The 18,366-nt window shown below is 36.8% G+C and overlaps 2 protein-coding genes across 6 annotated transcripts; both read right to left on the bottom strand.

Moving 5' to 3' along the window:
• Window positions 1-1,301: 1,301 nt before the first annotated feature.
• On the bottom strand, window positions 1,302-9,862 carry LOC109012874 (probable 3-hydroxyisobutyrate dehydrogenase, mitochondrial). Of its 4 annotated transcripts, XR_004801105.1 has the most exons (11): window positions 9,641-9,823; window positions 8,633-8,721; window positions 8,276-8,390; window positions 7,995-8,145; window positions 6,918-7,000; window positions 6,623-6,718; window positions 3,817-3,959; window positions 2,924-3,008; window positions 2,318-2,397; window positions 2,103-2,187; window positions 1,671-1,759 (listed from the first exon to the last, which is right to left on the bottom strand). XR_004801105.1 is itself a non-coding variant. In XM_035688145.1 (10 exons), the coding sequence occupies exons 1-10, from the start codon at window positions 9,800-9,802 to the stop codon at window positions 1,672-1,674; spliced, it is 1,092 nt and encodes a 363-aa protein (XP_035544038.1). In that variant the 5' UTR covers window positions 9,803-9,862; the 3' UTR covers window positions 1,302-1,671. The 4 variants fall into 4 exon arrangements, 3 of the variants coding, with proteins under 3 accessions (XP_035544038.1, XP_035544039.1, XP_035544040.1); XM_035688145.1 differs by lacking the exon at window positions 2,103-2,187 and having other exon boundaries at window positions 1,302-1,759; window positions 9,641-9,862; XM_035688146.1 differs by lacking the exon at window positions 2,103-2,187 and having other exon boundaries at window positions 1,302-1,759; window positions 2,924-3,002; window positions 9,641-9,834.
• Window positions 9,863-11,906: 2,044 nt separating this feature from the next.
• On the bottom strand, window positions 11,907-17,600 carry LOC109012875 (LRR receptor-like serine/threonine-protein kinase GHR1). Of its 2 annotated transcripts, XM_018994745.2 has the most exons (5): window positions 17,243-17,600; window positions 16,784-16,844; window positions 15,604-16,689; window positions 13,920-15,467; window positions 12,033-12,786 (listed from the first exon to the last, which is right to left on the bottom strand). In XM_018994745.2, the coding sequence occupies exons 3-5, from the start codon at window positions 16,664-16,666 to the stop codon at window positions 12,203-12,205; spliced, it is 3,195 nt and encodes a 1,064-aa protein (XP_018850290.1). In that variant the 5' UTR covers window positions 16,667-16,689; window positions 16,784-16,844; window positions 17,243-17,600; the 3' UTR covers window positions 12,033-12,202. The 2 variants fall into 2 exon arrangements, with proteins under 2 accessions (XP_018850289.1, XP_018850290.1); XM_018994744.2 differs by lacking the exon at window positions 16,784-16,844 and having other exon boundaries at window positions 11,907-12,786; window positions 17,243-17,563.
• Window positions 17,601-18,366: the final 766 nt, after the last annotated feature.

The following is an 18,366-nucleotide window of genomic DNA, read 5'->3' as shown; positions in this document are numbered from 1 at the left end:
ACAATAAATTGGGATGGTCCTTTGAGGATTGAAGCCTCTTCCACATGCACCAACTCAACGAGGTCCAAGATTTTTCACATGGTTGAGGGTATTGCAAACAAGTTTGCAACTCCAGTCAACATGGGCGTTCCAACTTCTGAGCCATTGTTGAATCAAAGAGTAGAGATTTATGGTATTAATGAATTTAATGAAAGCCCATCACGAGGTTTTTGGATCTTTGTGTGGGAAGCCCTTCAAGATACAACCCTTATGATTCTTGCTGTTTGTGCTTTTATCTCTCTTCTGGTGGGCTTAATTATGGAAGGATGGCCAAGGGGTGCCCATGATGGCCTTCGAATTATTGCCAGCATTTTGCTTGTCGCCATAAGTGATTACAAGCAACCCCTGCAGTTCAAGGATTTGGATAGAAAAAAAAAAAAAAAAATCATAGTTCAGGATGGATCAGGCAAGATGCTCGTGACTACTATTGGAATGAGAGCTCAGTGAGGTAAACTGATGGCTGCTCTTTGTGTAGGAGGAGATGATGAGACTCCATCGCAGGCCAAACTTAATGGTGTAGCAACCATTATTGGTAAAATAGGCCTATTTTTTGCTGCTATTACATTTTCTGTTATGTTGCTAGGGCTGATCACCCGCAAGCTGCAAGAAGGGTCCCACTTGATCTGGTCTGGAGATGATGCAATGGAAATTTTGGGATCCTTTGCAATTACTGTTACATTAGTGGTGGTTGCTGTTCCTGAAGGAATGCATTTGGCTGTGACCCTAAGTCTTGTTCTTGCCATGAAGAAAATGATGAAAGATAAGGCACTTGTCCGTCATTTAGCTGCGTGCGAGACAAGGGGATCTGCCACATTTAGAACCTGGTCTCAACTACAAAGGAAGCGTTGAAGCCTAACCGCACCTTGTGGACAAGGTGCTTTGAAGGGGGAGGGTTTGTCACAATTCTGTTCATGAACAGTAGTGGGCCGAAGTTCATTGTGAGCTTTGGTTGGCTCAAGCCTATGGTTGTGTTGACCCTTTCTTTTATTTTATTTTCAAGTTAATATCGAGTTGGGCATGGCCCATTTATTGTTATTATAATTGTTGAATTGCCCTTATTTTACAGTCTGATTAAGTAGGCCCTTGGCCCATTAGTTAGTTAAAGGAGTATTTGTAGTGGGAGGACGAAGAGGTAAGGATCCGGAAAATTAATAGCATTCTCATTTTCAAGTTTATCTTCTTCTTCCTCTCTATTATTCTGGAGGTTTCTCACCCTCGAAGTGAGATTGTTCATTCAACCCTCAGGGGTGTGTTACAAAAAATGAGATAAAAATAACCTAAAAATAAGTTGATGTGAAATTTCATACAAATTTACATCCTCAAGGAGATGTCATTGGAATCAGCTCCAAAAAGGATAATTGAAGCTTTTTCCATACTGTTATTATATATATATATATAGAGAGAGAGAGAGAGAGAGAGAGAGAGGTTTCTAGCTTTCTCCAACCATCCTTTATGTCAAATAGACAAACGACAGCAGCACCGAATTCGATTAGTAAAGAAACGAACAACTGTATCAAATAGGAGTAGAGTTAAACACGAAGCCCGTGAAATGGCAGCATGATGACACAAAAAGGAGAGGATGAGCTTTTCCAAAGTTTGAGCTTCTTCTTCCAGAAAACTTTATTGCTTGAACTAAAACTCATCCATGCCTGAGTAATAATGACGGAAAACACAGGAGAAGTCCCTGGCCTCATGGCCATCCTGGCAGAGTTCTGTATATCTGTAGCAAATAATTAAAGTTTTCTCGGTTTCCAGTCATTTTTTTTATTAATTTCATATGCTTAACATGTGATAGAAGAAAAGATAAAAAGAAAGGAAAATAATTTATATAGTCCCGGAATGTACAAGCCTCGTGCAATCAATTTGAAAGGTAGAAAAAATCTAAAATTCACATGAAAAAACTAACTTTTTCTTAGTGGGTCTCACTTTTTTCAAAGGAAGTAGTGCACATTACTTGCATATTCTAGTACTGTATCTATCATAACTCTAAAAGGAATATACCCATTTATGTGATGGAGTGATAAGCACGACTTTAAGGTTAATTATACTGCAAATTTGAGAACCTTAATGATGGAGCGATATTGCAACCGATCTCATCGTTCAAGGGGTTGTTGATTGCTCAAATTGAAACTTTAGGGTAGAATACAACTGAACAAATAGTTTAGGATTAAAAGGCAAAATGTTACACAAATTATTTACAAGAAAATAGAAATTGTATTACATTTGAGGTTATATTTATTAGGATCAGGAGTTGGTATATAAAGGCAAAAGCACTTACATCTCTAGAGCTTGGGACGTCAATGGGCATTTTCGACCAACATCAATGGCCGATGCTGCAGCAAGGTTTAGGTCTTTTGCCTGCATCACGTAGAAGAACATAAGCATACATGCTCAACTACTCATGCTGTGTACAATCATCCAAAGATTATTGGAGGAGAAATTCAAGATATTTTCCGGCATGTCTCAAAATGATCTTCCAAGGCATGAAGGAACAATTGATATTAAAGAATGCATGATTGACGAAAGCTAGATAAGATTTTCTATACAATCGGGTGTGATGCAAGTACTGGTGTCACATTATGAATGAGGAATATAGATGAAATATCTATAAAGTCAACCTAGTCAAATATGCATAGACTATACCGCTTGACTGAGCTTAGATCTTGATTAAATAAAGAGATATATCTTCTCGCAGAACACAACATAGGTTTTCACATCCCATCTAAGTTGTGGCCCACTGGATAAAGTGCCCACCTCCCAATGATTGAGCAACCAAATGAAACTGAGGGTGAAGGCTCAAGACATCTTTGAGCACATGGCCATGTCTTGTACACTAATATTAATACAATTATAATCTCAAAAGCAATAGTGTTAACTCACTTACCATTAGCTTAGATGCAAACCCACCATCATAATTTCTCGAAGAGGGTGCTGCTTCCATCACTCCAGGAACTGGATTGTAACTGTCACTGCCATTCAAATTCTGTATGTACTAAAAAGTCTTAAATATTAATTACCTAGATAAGATTTAAATTTTCTTAAAATTGAGCCACATTAACATTTGATGTGGTATAAAGCAACATGCACTTGAAGGATATGATTGACCATGGGTTCCTACATCCACCAATTTCTTTATAGTTATTATACAGGAATGAGGCTGCTCTTGGCTTGCATAGTTTTTTATGTTCCACTAGGAAAATCTCATTTGGGAGAGAAACTCAATTATACTTATCTTCTACATCTCTAAAGACTTCTTATCAACAAAATCTTTCAAGACAACTATTGATCTACGACATCTCATGCTTTACTGAAGCTACTATTTCTGATGAGTTTTTATTTGTTTGATGATGTGTGATATACATTTTTGGCCTTCTTCTTAGAAAACTTTTGGGATTGAAAATGGTAGCAGATCCAAAAAAAAAACCACAAAGGTAAGTGAAAAGAAGAAAAGGACGAGTGTGGGAAACTATGTTATGTGTCTGCAAGGAACCTGTTTTTTTTTTCCTTTCCTTCTCTTTAATTTTTCGGAAGTGCTACCAAATCAATTGTACTATAAGGAAGTGCCACCGTGTCCTTTAGCATCTAGTCACATTAAAATTGTCGTTTTGCACAAGCTCCAGCATTGATTTAGAGTGCTGGTGCTTCCAATGTGGTCTTGATCAAAGTGAAAGTAGTGATACTCTCACATAGACAAATATTGAATACCTACTCCAACAGCAAGCACTTTAAGAGTATCGAATCTCACCAACAGGTGAGTAGTGGACAAGTATTAAATACCTACTCCAACAGCGAGCACTTGAAGAGTTGAATACTCTTGTCAGAGTGCTGGCAGCAATTCCAAGAGACTGACCAAGAGCAAGGGCTTCTGAGATACCAAGCATGCTAACAGCCATTGCCAAATTATTGCAGATCTTTGCTGCCTAAACAACAACGATGCTCAAAGCATAAAATACTCGCAGCAAAATCTGATAGCATAAGAATTAAGCACAAGTTCAAGAACAAGCTGAGAACCATATTTCCTTCAGTTGATGGACTGTTATACAGGCAGCAGGGAAGTGTGTGCTTGTGACGAATAAGGGCAAGGGAAGGAAACCTGATGAGAATGCCCAGACAGATATAACTTGATCCTACCTTAAAAGTTTCCACATTTCTCAGCATACAACATTTGCCATATCTCACTCATGAATGGTGAAATACCACACAAGCAACATGAAGACTTAAGCACGATCAAGGTATTTGTTTTTACTTCAAACTTGAGTTGACCAGGGTTGGATCCATTTGATTCAATTATTTATGCTCATGTCCATGTCTGCATTACAATAATATGACAGATACCTTCCTATCCAAACAAACATGTATATATGGACATGCTAGAAATACTTTCAGTGTCAAAATACATATACAGTCAGTGTCGTATTGGAGATGAGAAAATAAGAGGTAGAATATGTTAAATTATGCCACAGAATCACTGCATAGAGAACCAAGTAAATTCAAGTGATCAAAATCTCCATTACCACATGAATCAGACTGTAAAATACTAATGCAACAAACCAACTGAACAATCTAATTGATTCTTGGAGTCTACCAAGTGATAGTCTTTAGCTCTCCATTGGACATCTTGAGATTATCTTAATCATTTATTCTTATGCCACAGCAATAAGGCTTCCTTCATCAATGGTTCTGATACTAATGCTTGATAGGACCTAAAATAGCTCTTGGTATGCATTAAAAATTTGCTTCACTCGCTTGTATTAACTTTTTTGATAAATAATGTAATCTTATTCAAAGCACAGAGGGGTGGAACCCAAATATACAAGAGGTATACAATAGGATACAACCAACTCGGGGAATAAAATAAAAAAAAGAATGCAGTTCAATGAATTCTGTTATTGTCCCACATTGGCTAGGAGTCAAATGGTATGTGTGCATATAAGCTTGGGGGCACCTCCACCTAGCATATGTTATGGTCCCACATTGGTTAGGAGTCAAATGGTATGTGTGCATATAAGCTTGGGGGCACCTCCACCTAGCAAGCCGGTTTTCTAGGATGTGAATCCTTAGGCCATATATGGACACATTACAAATAGTATCAAAGCCGGTTGTGGGCTCCCATGCTGCCTTGCCTAACGGGCTAGGCTTGCGGAGTGGCCGGCTATGGATCTAGTGGGACAGGCCATGTTGCCCCAGCCTGGTGAAAGCCTCCCATAGTGCTCGACCAACGTGGGCATTGGTTTCGAAGGGTGGGGGTATGTTATGCTCCCACATTGGTTAGGAGTCAAATGGTATGTGTGCATATGAGCTTGGGGGCACCTCCACCTAGCAAGCTGGTTTAATAGGATGTGAATCATTGGGCTATATATGGACACATAACAAATTCTAAAAAGCTGGAGGAATGGAAGCTATCGTGCACCAGGATCCAAACAAAACTTTATTGAATTGCTGCCCCTGGATATCATTGAGGAGGTTGTTTCACAGTCATAGGAGTCATCAGAGTGAGTTTTGCATAAGGTAAGAGGTTGATGGCTTGTGAGGGGTTTGAGGAAGAGTTGATGGCTTTGTTACTGCCATTAAAGTCTAATCAGAATCCCTATGTTTTCTTCTAGATCTTTAGAAGAAATTGACAATTAAAGAGGTTGATGCATTCTATTAAGTATGATAACAAGTGCGATAACTATAGTAGAGGTAGAAGAATGGAGAGAGAAACATCTTTTCGAGAATGAGGCCTAAGATATTGTCTTGGAAAGTATGAGGGCTGAATGAGAGAACAAACTATTGAGGATTAATAACTTGGGAACTGGAAGGACTAAATTGGAGATTGTCTAGGGCTACTGTATAAACAGTAAAACTAGTGGGGCTGTCAACATATGAATTGGTGTTATGTGGGTGCGAGAGGGTCATGAGGAGGAATATTGCTCATGTGGAATGGAATGGCAGTGGGAAAATTTGATGTTTGTGTGGCAGAATATACTGTAGCATGTGATTTTTAAAATGTTGATGAAAACTTTGAATGGGCTTTTGCGGGTGTTTATGGTTCTAATATTGATCATGATAGACAACTAATTTGGGATGAGTTGATGAGTCTAACCAGTTGGTGGAACCTACCGTGGTATATGGGTGTGATTTTGACACTCCTGAGCAATGTTGAAGTTAGATTTCATCTCTCACGTGACTGCATTTAAAGTGGCTTCAATTCAACATTCAATTCTGCCTAGAAAGATGAGAATAAAAGGAATGGAAACAGGCAATGCCTACAATTGATTTTTTTTTTGTTAAATAAATAAAAAACCACATGGTTTCAATATGAGATCTTCATTCTCTAATATCATATTGTTTCCTAATGTCTCATCCCAACAATGTGCAATGACATATATTATTCTCCGTTAGTCCAAGTTAATCAGAAAAAAGCAAAAGCAAAGTAAGATCAGCCTCAGAAGGGAAATACAACAAACTGATTTAAGAGTGTATACCGAGTCTTAAATAATTTCCTCTATCATTATTGACACATACATATACTCAATATGAACAAAATTAAAAAAGAAACAACACCAGAATGTGGTGACTTCCAGTAAAGAAGAAAACTTACTGAGCCATTTCCTGCTTTCCCACAATATATTGTGTTTTTCCCCATTGAAAGTAATAAGGGTTTTGCAGCCAGGTAAGCTTCCTCAGACCCACCAACCTGGACAAATGTTAGTCTTTGTTAAGATATTGATTATTACCAGGACACAAAACTTCGGTGCCCGAAATATATACATCACTGAGGGAAAAAGTCCAAAGTGTTTCCACAATGGTGATGCGTTATTTTTCAATCTTAACACCATAACTAAATCAGAATGAATTAAACATCTGGACATCAAAGGTCAAAAGTGCAATTATACCATGAAAGCAAGTGTCCCAGCTTCTGCAGCAAGAACACCTCCAGACACAGGAGCATCCAACATGACAGGGTTCACCCAATGATCTACAAATAATACAATCTGCCAGTCTTTAGATATAGAAAAAAAATGCGACATACAATTAAACATAGTTAAAGATAAAAATTACAAGATTATTTATCAAAATTCTAGCCTCTCCCCCCAATATAAAGAATGTAAAAAAAAAATCAAACACATTGATCTCTGATTCAAATTTAATACATGGCAAGTTTCATGGAAAGTATCCACTACTCAAAGCAAGATGAAAATGTAGTTTGAAGACAATTCTAATTTTTAAGATGAGTATGATGCTACATACGTATTCCATACTAAAGTGATCCATACCTTTAAGATATGTCTAGATTTATGGTACATGTCGTGAAAGCTCTAATGAATGAATAATAGATTATTCAGTGGATGCGGCACTCTTTCATTCCACCCTGTAGTTTCGTAATTTCTATACTTGACGGATACTTTGTTTATATCTCTTGCTTTCCTCATAGATAAGTGTGGTACTTTTAATATTTATTTTGAATGTTTCATGAATTAGATAAATCATATTAGCTTACCACTTGAGCAAGTAACTCAGATTAGGAATTTTTGTTGTGAACTCAGTACCAAAGAGTCATGGATTCTCAGACCTAGCACCCTTAACAGGATTGTATTCTAGTTTATGAAATTGGTGTTGTCCAAGAGTGTTTCCTAACTTGTTACATATGTAACTCTTTCGTTATGTAATTAGTTTATCATTCCTTCTATTTTCGTTCTTCCATATGGATCTTGAACGAAGTTGAGAGAGAGAGAAAGAGAGAGAGGAGAAGACATTAAAAAACTAATGACTGCTCCACATCCCTACTCTGTGGATACACTACTTTATAGCACTATTATGCCAACGGCCATCTGCACCATAGACGAGAGAAGTAAATTATGATAGGCAAAAGGATAAACTAACATATATAATGGACAAGTAAGAATGCAGAATGACTAGCGGTCAAGTCAAGTTAAAACAGTCTGCTTAGGACTTTAATTTACTAGTTTTACCTTTCTTTTCCTTTAAAATACATTTAGATACAGTCACAGAAAGCTTTCTCGATGTTTGTGGATCAATAGTAGACGAATCTATTAATAACCATGGTCTTAGGAGATTTCCACCTTGAAGCAAACCATTTGGTCCAGTGAACACATCAAATACCTACATAAATTTTCAGTTTTTTCATTCAGTCATTAAACTCAAAAAAAAGGGTCATTCTAATATTCACAACAACAAGCAATGAAATAGATTTTTTAGAGAGAGAGAGATGGATTTATAAATTAAAACTCACATGAGAAGAAGAAGGCAACATTGTAATTACGACATCACTTGCTTCTGCAACTTCAAAAGGTGTTTCTTTTGTAGAGACTCCCATGTCAGAGAACTTCTTTAAGACATTACAGTTTCTGAAAACAATAAAAAATCCCAAGTTAACTAGTATCACACTTGAAAGGGCTTTAATGCTATGAACTACAAGTTCATTGGCAGCCACACATACAGAATCATTTGAATTTGAATTTGCACCGAGCGAATCATCTCGTTTCGAAATGTAAAACAAATGAAATAATTAATTGAAGTCTGACTAATTTTTTTTTTCCCTGGCAAAAGTCATGAAGAACTCAAAAAAGAAAAGAACCAAATACATTACATGTCATGAACGGCCACTTTGTATCCTGCCTTTATTAGATTATGCACCATTCTGGAGCCCATATTTCCCAGCCCTATGAACCCAACACTCTGTAATACATCAATGGTTTGAGAAATTTGAAGTAACTCCGCAAAATGCATAACAATCTAAAAACCCGGAAGGAAAACACCAGATTTTCAAGCTCTACAGTGATCAATGCTAACTGGATACTAGAAAAGAAAGAATAATCAGGTAGCCCATACAATTTCAGATGCCCAATTGAGAGGCATCACTAAACTTAATTAAAGTCCAATATAGAACCCACCTCCCTCCCCCACCCCCAAAAGGGGGTCTCCATATATCTGCAAATAATTGCAGAGTAACACAGAATTGGAAGCCCAAATCACGCTTAACAGTTTCAGAGCCTGGTTTGTTCCTTTAAAACATGTATCCCATTATAAGTTTGAATTATCAAAGCCCGTGAAGTAACAAAGTTCATGCTCAAACACAAAAACTGTTTCACTCACAACAAAGAAGCTGGCTTTTCATTCACGTATACTAAATAATAGTATGACCCAGGAGCTTGTTTTCACTCTTAGAAGTAAATCCCACCAAAGAGATGAAAAAGGGAAAAAGTCTCAAGACTACATGAAACTGCGAAAAAGAAGCTGGATTCTGTAGCTTTTAGTTCACAAGAATAATGAATGCACATATGTATTTAGGTAGACGTGTAGGTATACATGTATGTATATATGCTAACTGAACATGTTTATTCTCCCGCTTTAATTGTCATGTTTTTTTTTTTTTAAGTAATTGTCATGTTTTCTATAGGTGTCATACACATATCCAGACGAAGAACCATCAAAACAAACAGATGCCCATCAATTTTGTCACATACCCAATCGAGAATCAGCACAAGTAATTGATCATTTGTATCCAAGAGCCTAAAGGACCCAGAACTATTGGCTTTAAGGAAACGAGCATATAAAAGCTGTTAAAAGGCCAATAAGAAGAAGAGGAAAAGCTCACCTCAAACTCAGATGACGAAAAACGGCGTATCGGAGAGAAATGAAAGAGAGGGGATAAGAGTGTAGGCTTGCACTTGGAGAAAGAAAAAAGCGCTCTCGCCCTGCACATTGCCATGGTTATCTCTTCCACTACGTTCTGATGAAAACAGCTAATCACGATCATTGGACTATCGATACAAGTTAAGGGGAGAGAACAAAACGACAAAAATTGTAGGATTTGTTTTCTTTATTATTTTGCTGCCAACTCTGTTGTTTTCTTTTGTTTCGGGGAGTGGAATATCCACCTAATCCATTGCACGGCATAATGCACATTGCCTGTCGGAGTTTTGAAGGTACCAATTTATGTTGTAAAATGTTAAATATTTTTAAAAAAAAGTTACAAAAAATTTTTTCTTTTACATGTTGGTAAGTTAAAAATCATGACATTTAAATTTTAAATTTAAATTTAAAAAAAAATTAATAAAATAAATCTTATAAATAAAATTATAAATACATATAGTATTACTCATTTATGTTTGAGATGTGTTAAAATTTTTGTAAATATTAACAAGATATTTTATAAATAATAATGAGATAATTTGAATTAAGTATTTATTATATTTTAATAAATGAGAGAGAAAAAGTTAAATAAAAAATATTATAAAATTAAAATATTGTTAGAATATAATTTTTATTTTGAGATTTAAAAAAGTTAAATTATTTTTATTTTTTATTTAAAAGCTTGTGAAAGTTGTAATGATTAGTTTGAAAAAATTCTAATAATTAAGTTAAAAGTATTTATATTTGAATGATATTTGAGAAATAAATGAGATAAGATAAAATAAGATGAAAACTATTTCCAAACATCCCTTAAAGCATTCCCCTTGTATTTTTCATTTATAAGTAAAATAATTAAGAAATCTTCAAAAAATTATTTTTAATTGATTATCTAAATAAAATGTAAAATATATATTTTTTTGTTAAATATCAATCTAAACGTAGCTTTATATATTTCTCTCTCTTCCTCCCTCTCTCTTTCCTTTTTTTTTTTTTTTGTTAATTGTTTTATAAAAAAAACGTAGCTTTATAAAAAAACGTAGCCTTTTTTTAGTTAATTGTTTCTTTCTGTCCCTCCTTTCATCTATTTTTTTTTTTGTTATTTTTCTCTCTACTTTTTTTTTTCATTTGTTTAATTTTTAAAAAGAGAAAAAATTATATTTGCAATCTTAAAGAATACAAGTCACGCATTCTCTTTGAAAAAATAAATAAATCTGAGATTCACATAAAAAAATTATTCAATAAAACTTACTTTTTTTAAAAAGAGAGTGTGTGAAGTTTGCACGCTTTTAGAAATTAAAATTAAAATTAACTTCAAAATTAAAAGTAAAAAATATAGATAAACCATTAGAAATGCTTTTATATATGCTTGAAATTCAATCCAGAATTAGGATCCCTTAAAAAGAATAATTTTCTTATATTTTTTATTCATTCAATATATAACAACAACCTGACTTAAAATTTTTTATGTAAAATTGACTTAAAAAATTAAAAACAAAACAGAAACATAATAACATGATAACATAATTTTTTTTTCAAAAATATATAATTAACTTAAAATTAAATGCTAAAAATAGAAAATAAAAACTTTTTAAAAATCTCAAATAAAAAAAAAAACTTTAATTTTAGATATATATATATATATATATTTAAAAAGGGCCACCCACCAGGCCCAGGACGACCACGGAATGGTCGTAGCTTACAGGAATCATATGATCCACGAGCCTGAATTGTTTCTTCACCTCTACATTAAACTCACAACAAATGTTCTGTCGGGGAACTTCCGCCATAATAGTTATATCATATATGGATAACGTTTTTGCAACATTTCAATTCTTTTTTTCTTTAGCTTTATTGGATTGAATCGTTTATCTTCCTCCTTCAGCTTAAGCGGCAAAGATATCCCTCCCCAAGCAGAAAACAGATTGGAGCATTTTAAGTTACTTAAGTCTCGAGTTAAAGAAGACTTATGTAAAGGGATTGAAGATCACGAAGCTTTGGATCCTTTTGACTATTCTGTTTATGAGAAAGCACGTTATGTCCATTGGCATCTAAATATATCTATTGTTTGTAATCTCTGGCAAAGAGTTGAGAAAGAGATCCTAAATTTGCAGTACATGTTTCTTAGTACTTCTGAACCTCCTACACGAATTGTCCAGCTAAAACGGCATCCTTGTTATCTGGAGATGGTTTCCACATGTTAGACATAAATCATGCAAGGCAGAGATTGGAAATAGGCTAGCCATTCAATGATCATTTTCCTCTAGAATATTTCTGGGTTACTCCCAACTGGATTTGTCAGTGTGAATGGAAGTTACATGACAAAGTAAAGGTCATAGCTCCTCATGGTGGCAACATTTAAAATTTTGTACCCATTCATTCAAGTATGCTCCAATTTTACAACAATGGTTAATACAATTTGCTGAGCAAGCAAAAATGCCACCACCAAGGATTCAGAAAGGGAGGCCAATGAGATATTAAATACCCAGAAAAACTCAGAGAGCAGAGACATTGGATCCACACCATACTAAATAGATGAAAGATCTTCATATATGTTCTTGATACCTGGCCTGTCCGAAACTGATCGTATACATCTTAAAGCTATTCCAAGAACCTCCTTCATTCCCTTCTCGGCTGCCGGATTCCCCATTTCTGGAGTCATTGCAGGGTCAAAACAATCTGAGCCACGACCTTCTGCTACACTTAACTGCACCCAATCTGTCAAATCAACCCCACCCTCTTCACCAGAGATAACATCACCAGCACACCTTCCTGTTAAAAGTTCCAACAGTATCACTCCAAAGGCATAAACATCAGACTTGAAGGAGGGCAGTGGTTTCTTGGATGCAGCCAACTCCGGTGCACGATAACCCAATACACCAGCATCAAGAATCTGTTCAATGGTGCCAGCTTGGGTCATTAGGCGGTGGAGGCAGTAATCAGCAATGCGTGCATTCAGATCAGGCCCATCTAACAGAATGTTTGTTGCTTTAATGTTGCCATGTGGTACAGCACGATCAAAATGGAGATAGTTTAGGCCTCGTGCAACATCAACTGCTATTTTGAGCCTTTGGACCCAAGTTAATGGTGGACCTTTTCTTCCTGGCCGATCTGAAAATAAGATACATCAGAAATCTTTAAAAAAAAATAAAATAAATAAGCATGAAAAATAAAATGCGTGAAAAGCCAAAATTGCTTGAATCCTGAAAGTTTAATGAACAAGCCATATGACCTTAGCTACAACCTATAAGGTGCAATCGATTGACCAACAATGCTGATGTTCTAATATAATGGTTTTGGACAATGGTTATACAAGAATTTAATGAGCTTTGGGTCATATAGGAGCATTCATGCCATTCGGCCCCACTAAGAATGTCTTTTAAGTAGTGGAAAACAACTATTACGGCCCAATAGGACATACAATTAATTAGCTAAATCAGTGAACATAATTAGTAAGAAACAAATCATGGGATGAGTCTAGTCGATCTTTTAAGAATACCCTGCCAATTGTTGTGCCACACTGCCATATGACACGCCATGAATCAAATTTAGAACATGCTGAAATCATGCTAGTGCGCCAGTCAATTAAGAACGTATCTCACTTGAAACAGGCAATATTACTGAGCTCGTACAGATTGTATCAACAGGTAAAGCTACATTTCCCACCCAGAAGAAAACTAAGGCATATGCAAAGGACTAACATAGTTTTCCCTTTTGAGGTGTTTTAGGTGTAAGTTTACTGACACTAATTTAACAATGATGTGTAATTGCAAAGGGTAAAAAAGACTTCTGCACTCGAGGCAGATCTCCTTAAATATTTAAAAACCCCACCACAAATTCTCGGATGAGAAAGGATACAGACAAAGCGCTTTTGGACATGATCTCTACCTTCAATCTATACTTCATTAACTTAACAAACTTGATATTTTTGTAATTACTTCATCTTTATTTCTTTCACCAGATCATGAAACCATGTGCAAGATTATTTTTAGGACTCAGACAAGGTCCACTACAAAGTGATCCGATGTGTGTACCAAAAGCTATGTTTAGATATATAGATTACAAGGAGATGATAGGCTTTGTGCACACCCCTCATTGTAACCGTGGTAAAGATAGCTCCACCTTTTACAGATTATAATGTCCATGACTAAAAACATCCCACGACAACTGTAGAATCAAAGCAAAGTAAAGGAGAAAAGGTTTTTCTTTTGATCGGTAAACAGACTAAGAGGAGAAAATGTTACCATAAAGAAAGCTTGCAAGACTTCCAGGCGAGACATAATCTGAAAGAATGAGCTTTTCATGTTGTGTGGGCCCCCAATAGTACCCTCTCAAACCCACCACATTAGGATGCCTGATGTTTGCAAATTTTTTAGCCTCCTTAGCGAACTCCTTTCTCTGTTTTGCTACCCCTTCTCTCAACCACTTAACTGTCAAGAACACCCCATTATCCAGAGTTGCCCTATAAGAAGTCCCATGGCTGCTTCTCCCCAATACTTCTGCCGGGGCCCTAGACAGCTCCTCAGGTGTCAGTGTTATGGTATCATCGAGAAAATGAAGCTCACCAACCAATCGATCTGGTGACCTCACATCTAACCTTGCAAAGTGCTCAGCAATGAACGAATCCCCAGATTCTGGTGACCAAGAAAAGTGGCTAGCCTTTGATGGGGAGAAGCCAGTTACAGCAGCCATTTTCTCATCGGGACTGATTATCCCAGATGTTGATCCTTTCCGTGAAGCCACAAGATCCTCAGCTGAAACTACCAAAGCACCACCACTCTCTGCTCCAGTAAGAGCGGAGGGGTTTGGTTGAGCTCGCCGGCGAATGTCTTTATCTATTTTGTGCTCTGGTGGAGGTCTCCTTGATATACGAATGTAACGTATGAAGATAACAAGAAGGATAAGAATGAAAACAGCAACCACACATGCAACTATAATTATCACTTTGACAATAGTGTTCATCGATCTCCTCTTGTGATTTTCATCTGGATAATTGGTTCCTCCAGAAGACTCTCTAGGAAAACTTAACTTATTATTTCCAGGGTAGAAAGAAGAACTTGGGAACTTTCTCAGGTTTTCAGGGACAAACCCTGAAAGATCATTATATGAAGCATTAAAGCTTATGAGGCTGTTAGGCAAGTTGTTTGGTAAAGAACCAGTAAAGTGGTTCTGTGATATATCCAATGAGCTTATTGAGCTCATGTCAGCCATGGAAGTTGGCAGAGAACCAGAAAAGTTATTTCCAGCAATATTGAGTACTTGAAGTCCAGTCAATGACCCAAATTGATCAGGAAAATAGCCACTAAACTGGTTACGAGAAAGATCAAGAATCTGAAGATTGCTTTCTCCAGGGGAAGGGGGAGAAAACTTAATATCACCACTCAGTAAATTATTTTCAAGATGAATCTCCTGCAGAGTGGGCATTGTCAACAGATCAACTAGAAGATGACCATTTAGCTGGTTGGAACTGAGATCAATAACTCTAAGCTTCGGATAATGTGTGATAACAGTTGGAAGAGAGCTAATAAGAGAATTATGGGAAAGGTTGAGATAATTTAAACGCAAAAACTGAGGGGTAAACTCAGGGATCAGCCCTGTCAATTGGTTCTGACTGAGATCAAGGAATTCAATGTTCCCCCATTTTACCATCCTGGTTAAATTTCCTTCAAATTTGTTATTTGATAGATCGAGTACCGCACAACTTCCAGTCAGCAAAGGAAGCTCGCCTGTGAGCCCATTTGAGGAGAGATTAAGAAAGTGCAGGGTTGTTGACGTGATCATACTTATCGGCCCTGAAAGAAGAACATGACTGTGAGAGACTCAATAATTTATATCACATAGTAGCAGTGCAGACAAGATCCATTCAAGTGAACATAAAATGTATTATGAATTTCAGTCTGGGAAAACCAAATTAATTGTTATAAGTACCTGACAAATTATTGGCACTCAAATCAAGTTCAGTTAATACCAAAGAATCTCCTTTCAACAGACCATTAGGAATGAAACCTGAGAATCCGTTGTTGCTGAGCTTCAGGACTTGGAGTTCATAGACAAAATTAAATCCAGGCAATTCTCCAGAGAGCTGATTGTAGCTCAGATCCAGCACCTTCAAGTTTTCAAAGACCTGTGGCTCACCTCCACTCACCAGTGATCCCTTGAGCTGATTGTGGCTAAGATTCAAATACTTGATAGTCTCAGAAATTTGCGGTAAAAATCTTTGCTGCTGTGAACTAGAACTAACTAGCATGTTACCACTGAAATCAACGTGGGTTGCACTTGATAGAAGCAAGAATTCCACATCCAGCTGACCATTGAGCATATTTCCATGCAAGTCAAGCAGCTCAAGACTATTAATTAGCTCAAAACCTTTAGGTATTCTCTTGTTAAAGCCATTCAAAGATAGATTTAGAGATACAAGGTTATTTAATTTTGTAAATGCTGACGGCAGTGAACCAGAAAAGGAATTACGGCTCAAGTCCATAGACTGGATTGAGGTAAGACCAGATATAGAATCCGGAATTGAGCCAGAGAAGTTGTTCCCAGCCAATGAGAGGTTCCTTAGGCTTGCTAACCTGCCAATCCCCGTTGGCAAAGACAAGGAAAACAGATTATTAGATATGTCTAGAAACTCAAGGCTTTTCAAGTCTGCAATATTGTTCGGAATCGTGCCCGTCATGGAATTGTTTGACATGGAGAGTCTCACAAGCTTCGTGAGATTTGAAAATACACTCAAGTCCGCATCAGCTGAGAGACCCAAGTTATTAAGAACAACCCCGGCAACATTTCCTCCATTACAAGCAATTCCGTTCCAAGAAGTAGGGCAGCCATTAAAATCAATAGACTCCTCATTCCATGAATTCAGAACATAACCAGTGGGATCATGCTTGATTCCCTTCTTGAATTCGAGCAGCGCCAAAATGTCCTGTGAAGGAAGCTGCCCCATGGCAGACAGAAAAAACAGGGATGCAACTAAAAGCTTGATGAGCTTCATGCTAATCCTATCAATGGCTCCACCTAGGTACGGAGAGAAGTTCAAGAACATAAGAAAGCTTTTCAGCTACTAACTCACATATTTCAAACAGACCCAATTGATTTCCAGAGCACTTACTTAAAAAAGAAAACAGTACCCACGACACAGCAGCTCTTTATTCAATATTATGAGAAACAGCCTACGATAGTAAAGAAAATGGCTCTTTTAAGCTCTTAAAGAATCAAGTTAAAAAAAAACCGACTAAGCTGCGGAAAAGACAATAGACATGCAACAACCTTTCTTCAGAAGCATGAATAATCTCCACTTAGGTAAGCAAAACCAAGAACTTAGGATAAACATTGGAATAAAAATCCCTAAACGTATTCACCAACCGTATACTTTTAGCTCACAAACAAGTAAACGTTTGGAGACCATAGCCTCAAAAGATTGATCCTTTCCCGGAGGTCAGAAATACAATACTGATTTAGCAAAGAACAATTTTTAAGGGCACAACCAAAGCATTGAATGACTGAAACGCACTACGCAAACTGAGACACTTTCAGAGATCTAACAAAAGCAAATGCAGGATTTTCTTACCAATATCCCCGCTTGATGAACAATATAGCTTAAGTAACTCTTCCAAAGATTCAATATTTGAAGCAACAAACACACTTCCTTGCAGGGCTCAGAGCTTGGAACATTCTGACGATGCTATCAACTTACACATGGATTACAGCTACAAAAACCAAACCCATGAATAAACAAGAAGTGCGTCTCCAGTAGATTGACAAAGAGACTGCATTAAAGACAAGGGACCCAGATATATTTTGGCCATAAAAGTTCTACTGGAAAGTACTTTAAGCTCTAAAACAGTCCAAAGCCCTAATCTTTCTTTAATGGAGATGACAAACAAACCACCCTTAAAGAAAAAATGCCACTGTCCCTTTTCACTATTCTCTGTTGGGGCGGCATGTGAAACTGTGAGGGCCCCAAAAACAAACCAACCCCAGTCTAGTTTGTTTGCATCGGTTGAATATGGGAAAAAATATTCTGTAAATAATAGATTAAAGTAAGAAAAATGTAATAATAAAATATTAAATAATAATAAAATATTTTAAAAACAAGTCCATTCTTTTGAGGGATCTGGAAGTGTCAGCTAGTGACAACATAAGCGGGAAAATCTTTTAAGTCTTATTGGTCGCGTGGGATTTACCCGCCAAATAAAAAAAAATTAGAGAGAATCTCTCTCACTTTCCTAGTGGACGTCAAAGGATTTATCAAATCCGCTTTTAAGATTTGCGCTTTTCTAGAAGTGAAAAATAAAAAATAAAAAATTGTATTAGGGCGTGGGGAAAAGTGTGGTGGTCAGTGACAAGTAGGACATGGGTCCCCCATATGCCCCTTTGACGAGGGTTCTTCATTTCATCTCTCCCCAAGTCCCAATAGGACACTGATACACAGAGGTGAAGTTGGTGGAGGCATAATGATAGTATGTGGGAGTAAGGTGCCCATTTGGGAACAACCTGTCATTTTATGACACGTGTGCTAGTGTCCCACAGTTTGCAGTTTGCAGTCCATATCTTGGTGGGCTACGAAGTTTTGGGGAGAAAATGCTGGCATAGTAAAAGGGAACATGCGTTGTAGATTTCTGTTTAGGGCTCGTGCTCATGTACGAGTTATCCTAAAGAAAGTTTTTGGGTTTTGCTTTCTACTTCATGATC

Source organism: Juglans regia, chromosome 3, assembly GCF_001411555.2.
Source record: "Juglans regia cultivar Chandler chromosome 3, Walnut 2.0, whole genome shotgun sequence".
Lineage (NCBI taxonomy): Eukaryota > Viridiplantae > Streptophyta > Magnoliopsida > Fagales > Juglandaceae > Juglans > Juglans regia.
This window is presented reverse-complemented; position numbering and strand designations above follow the sequence as displayed.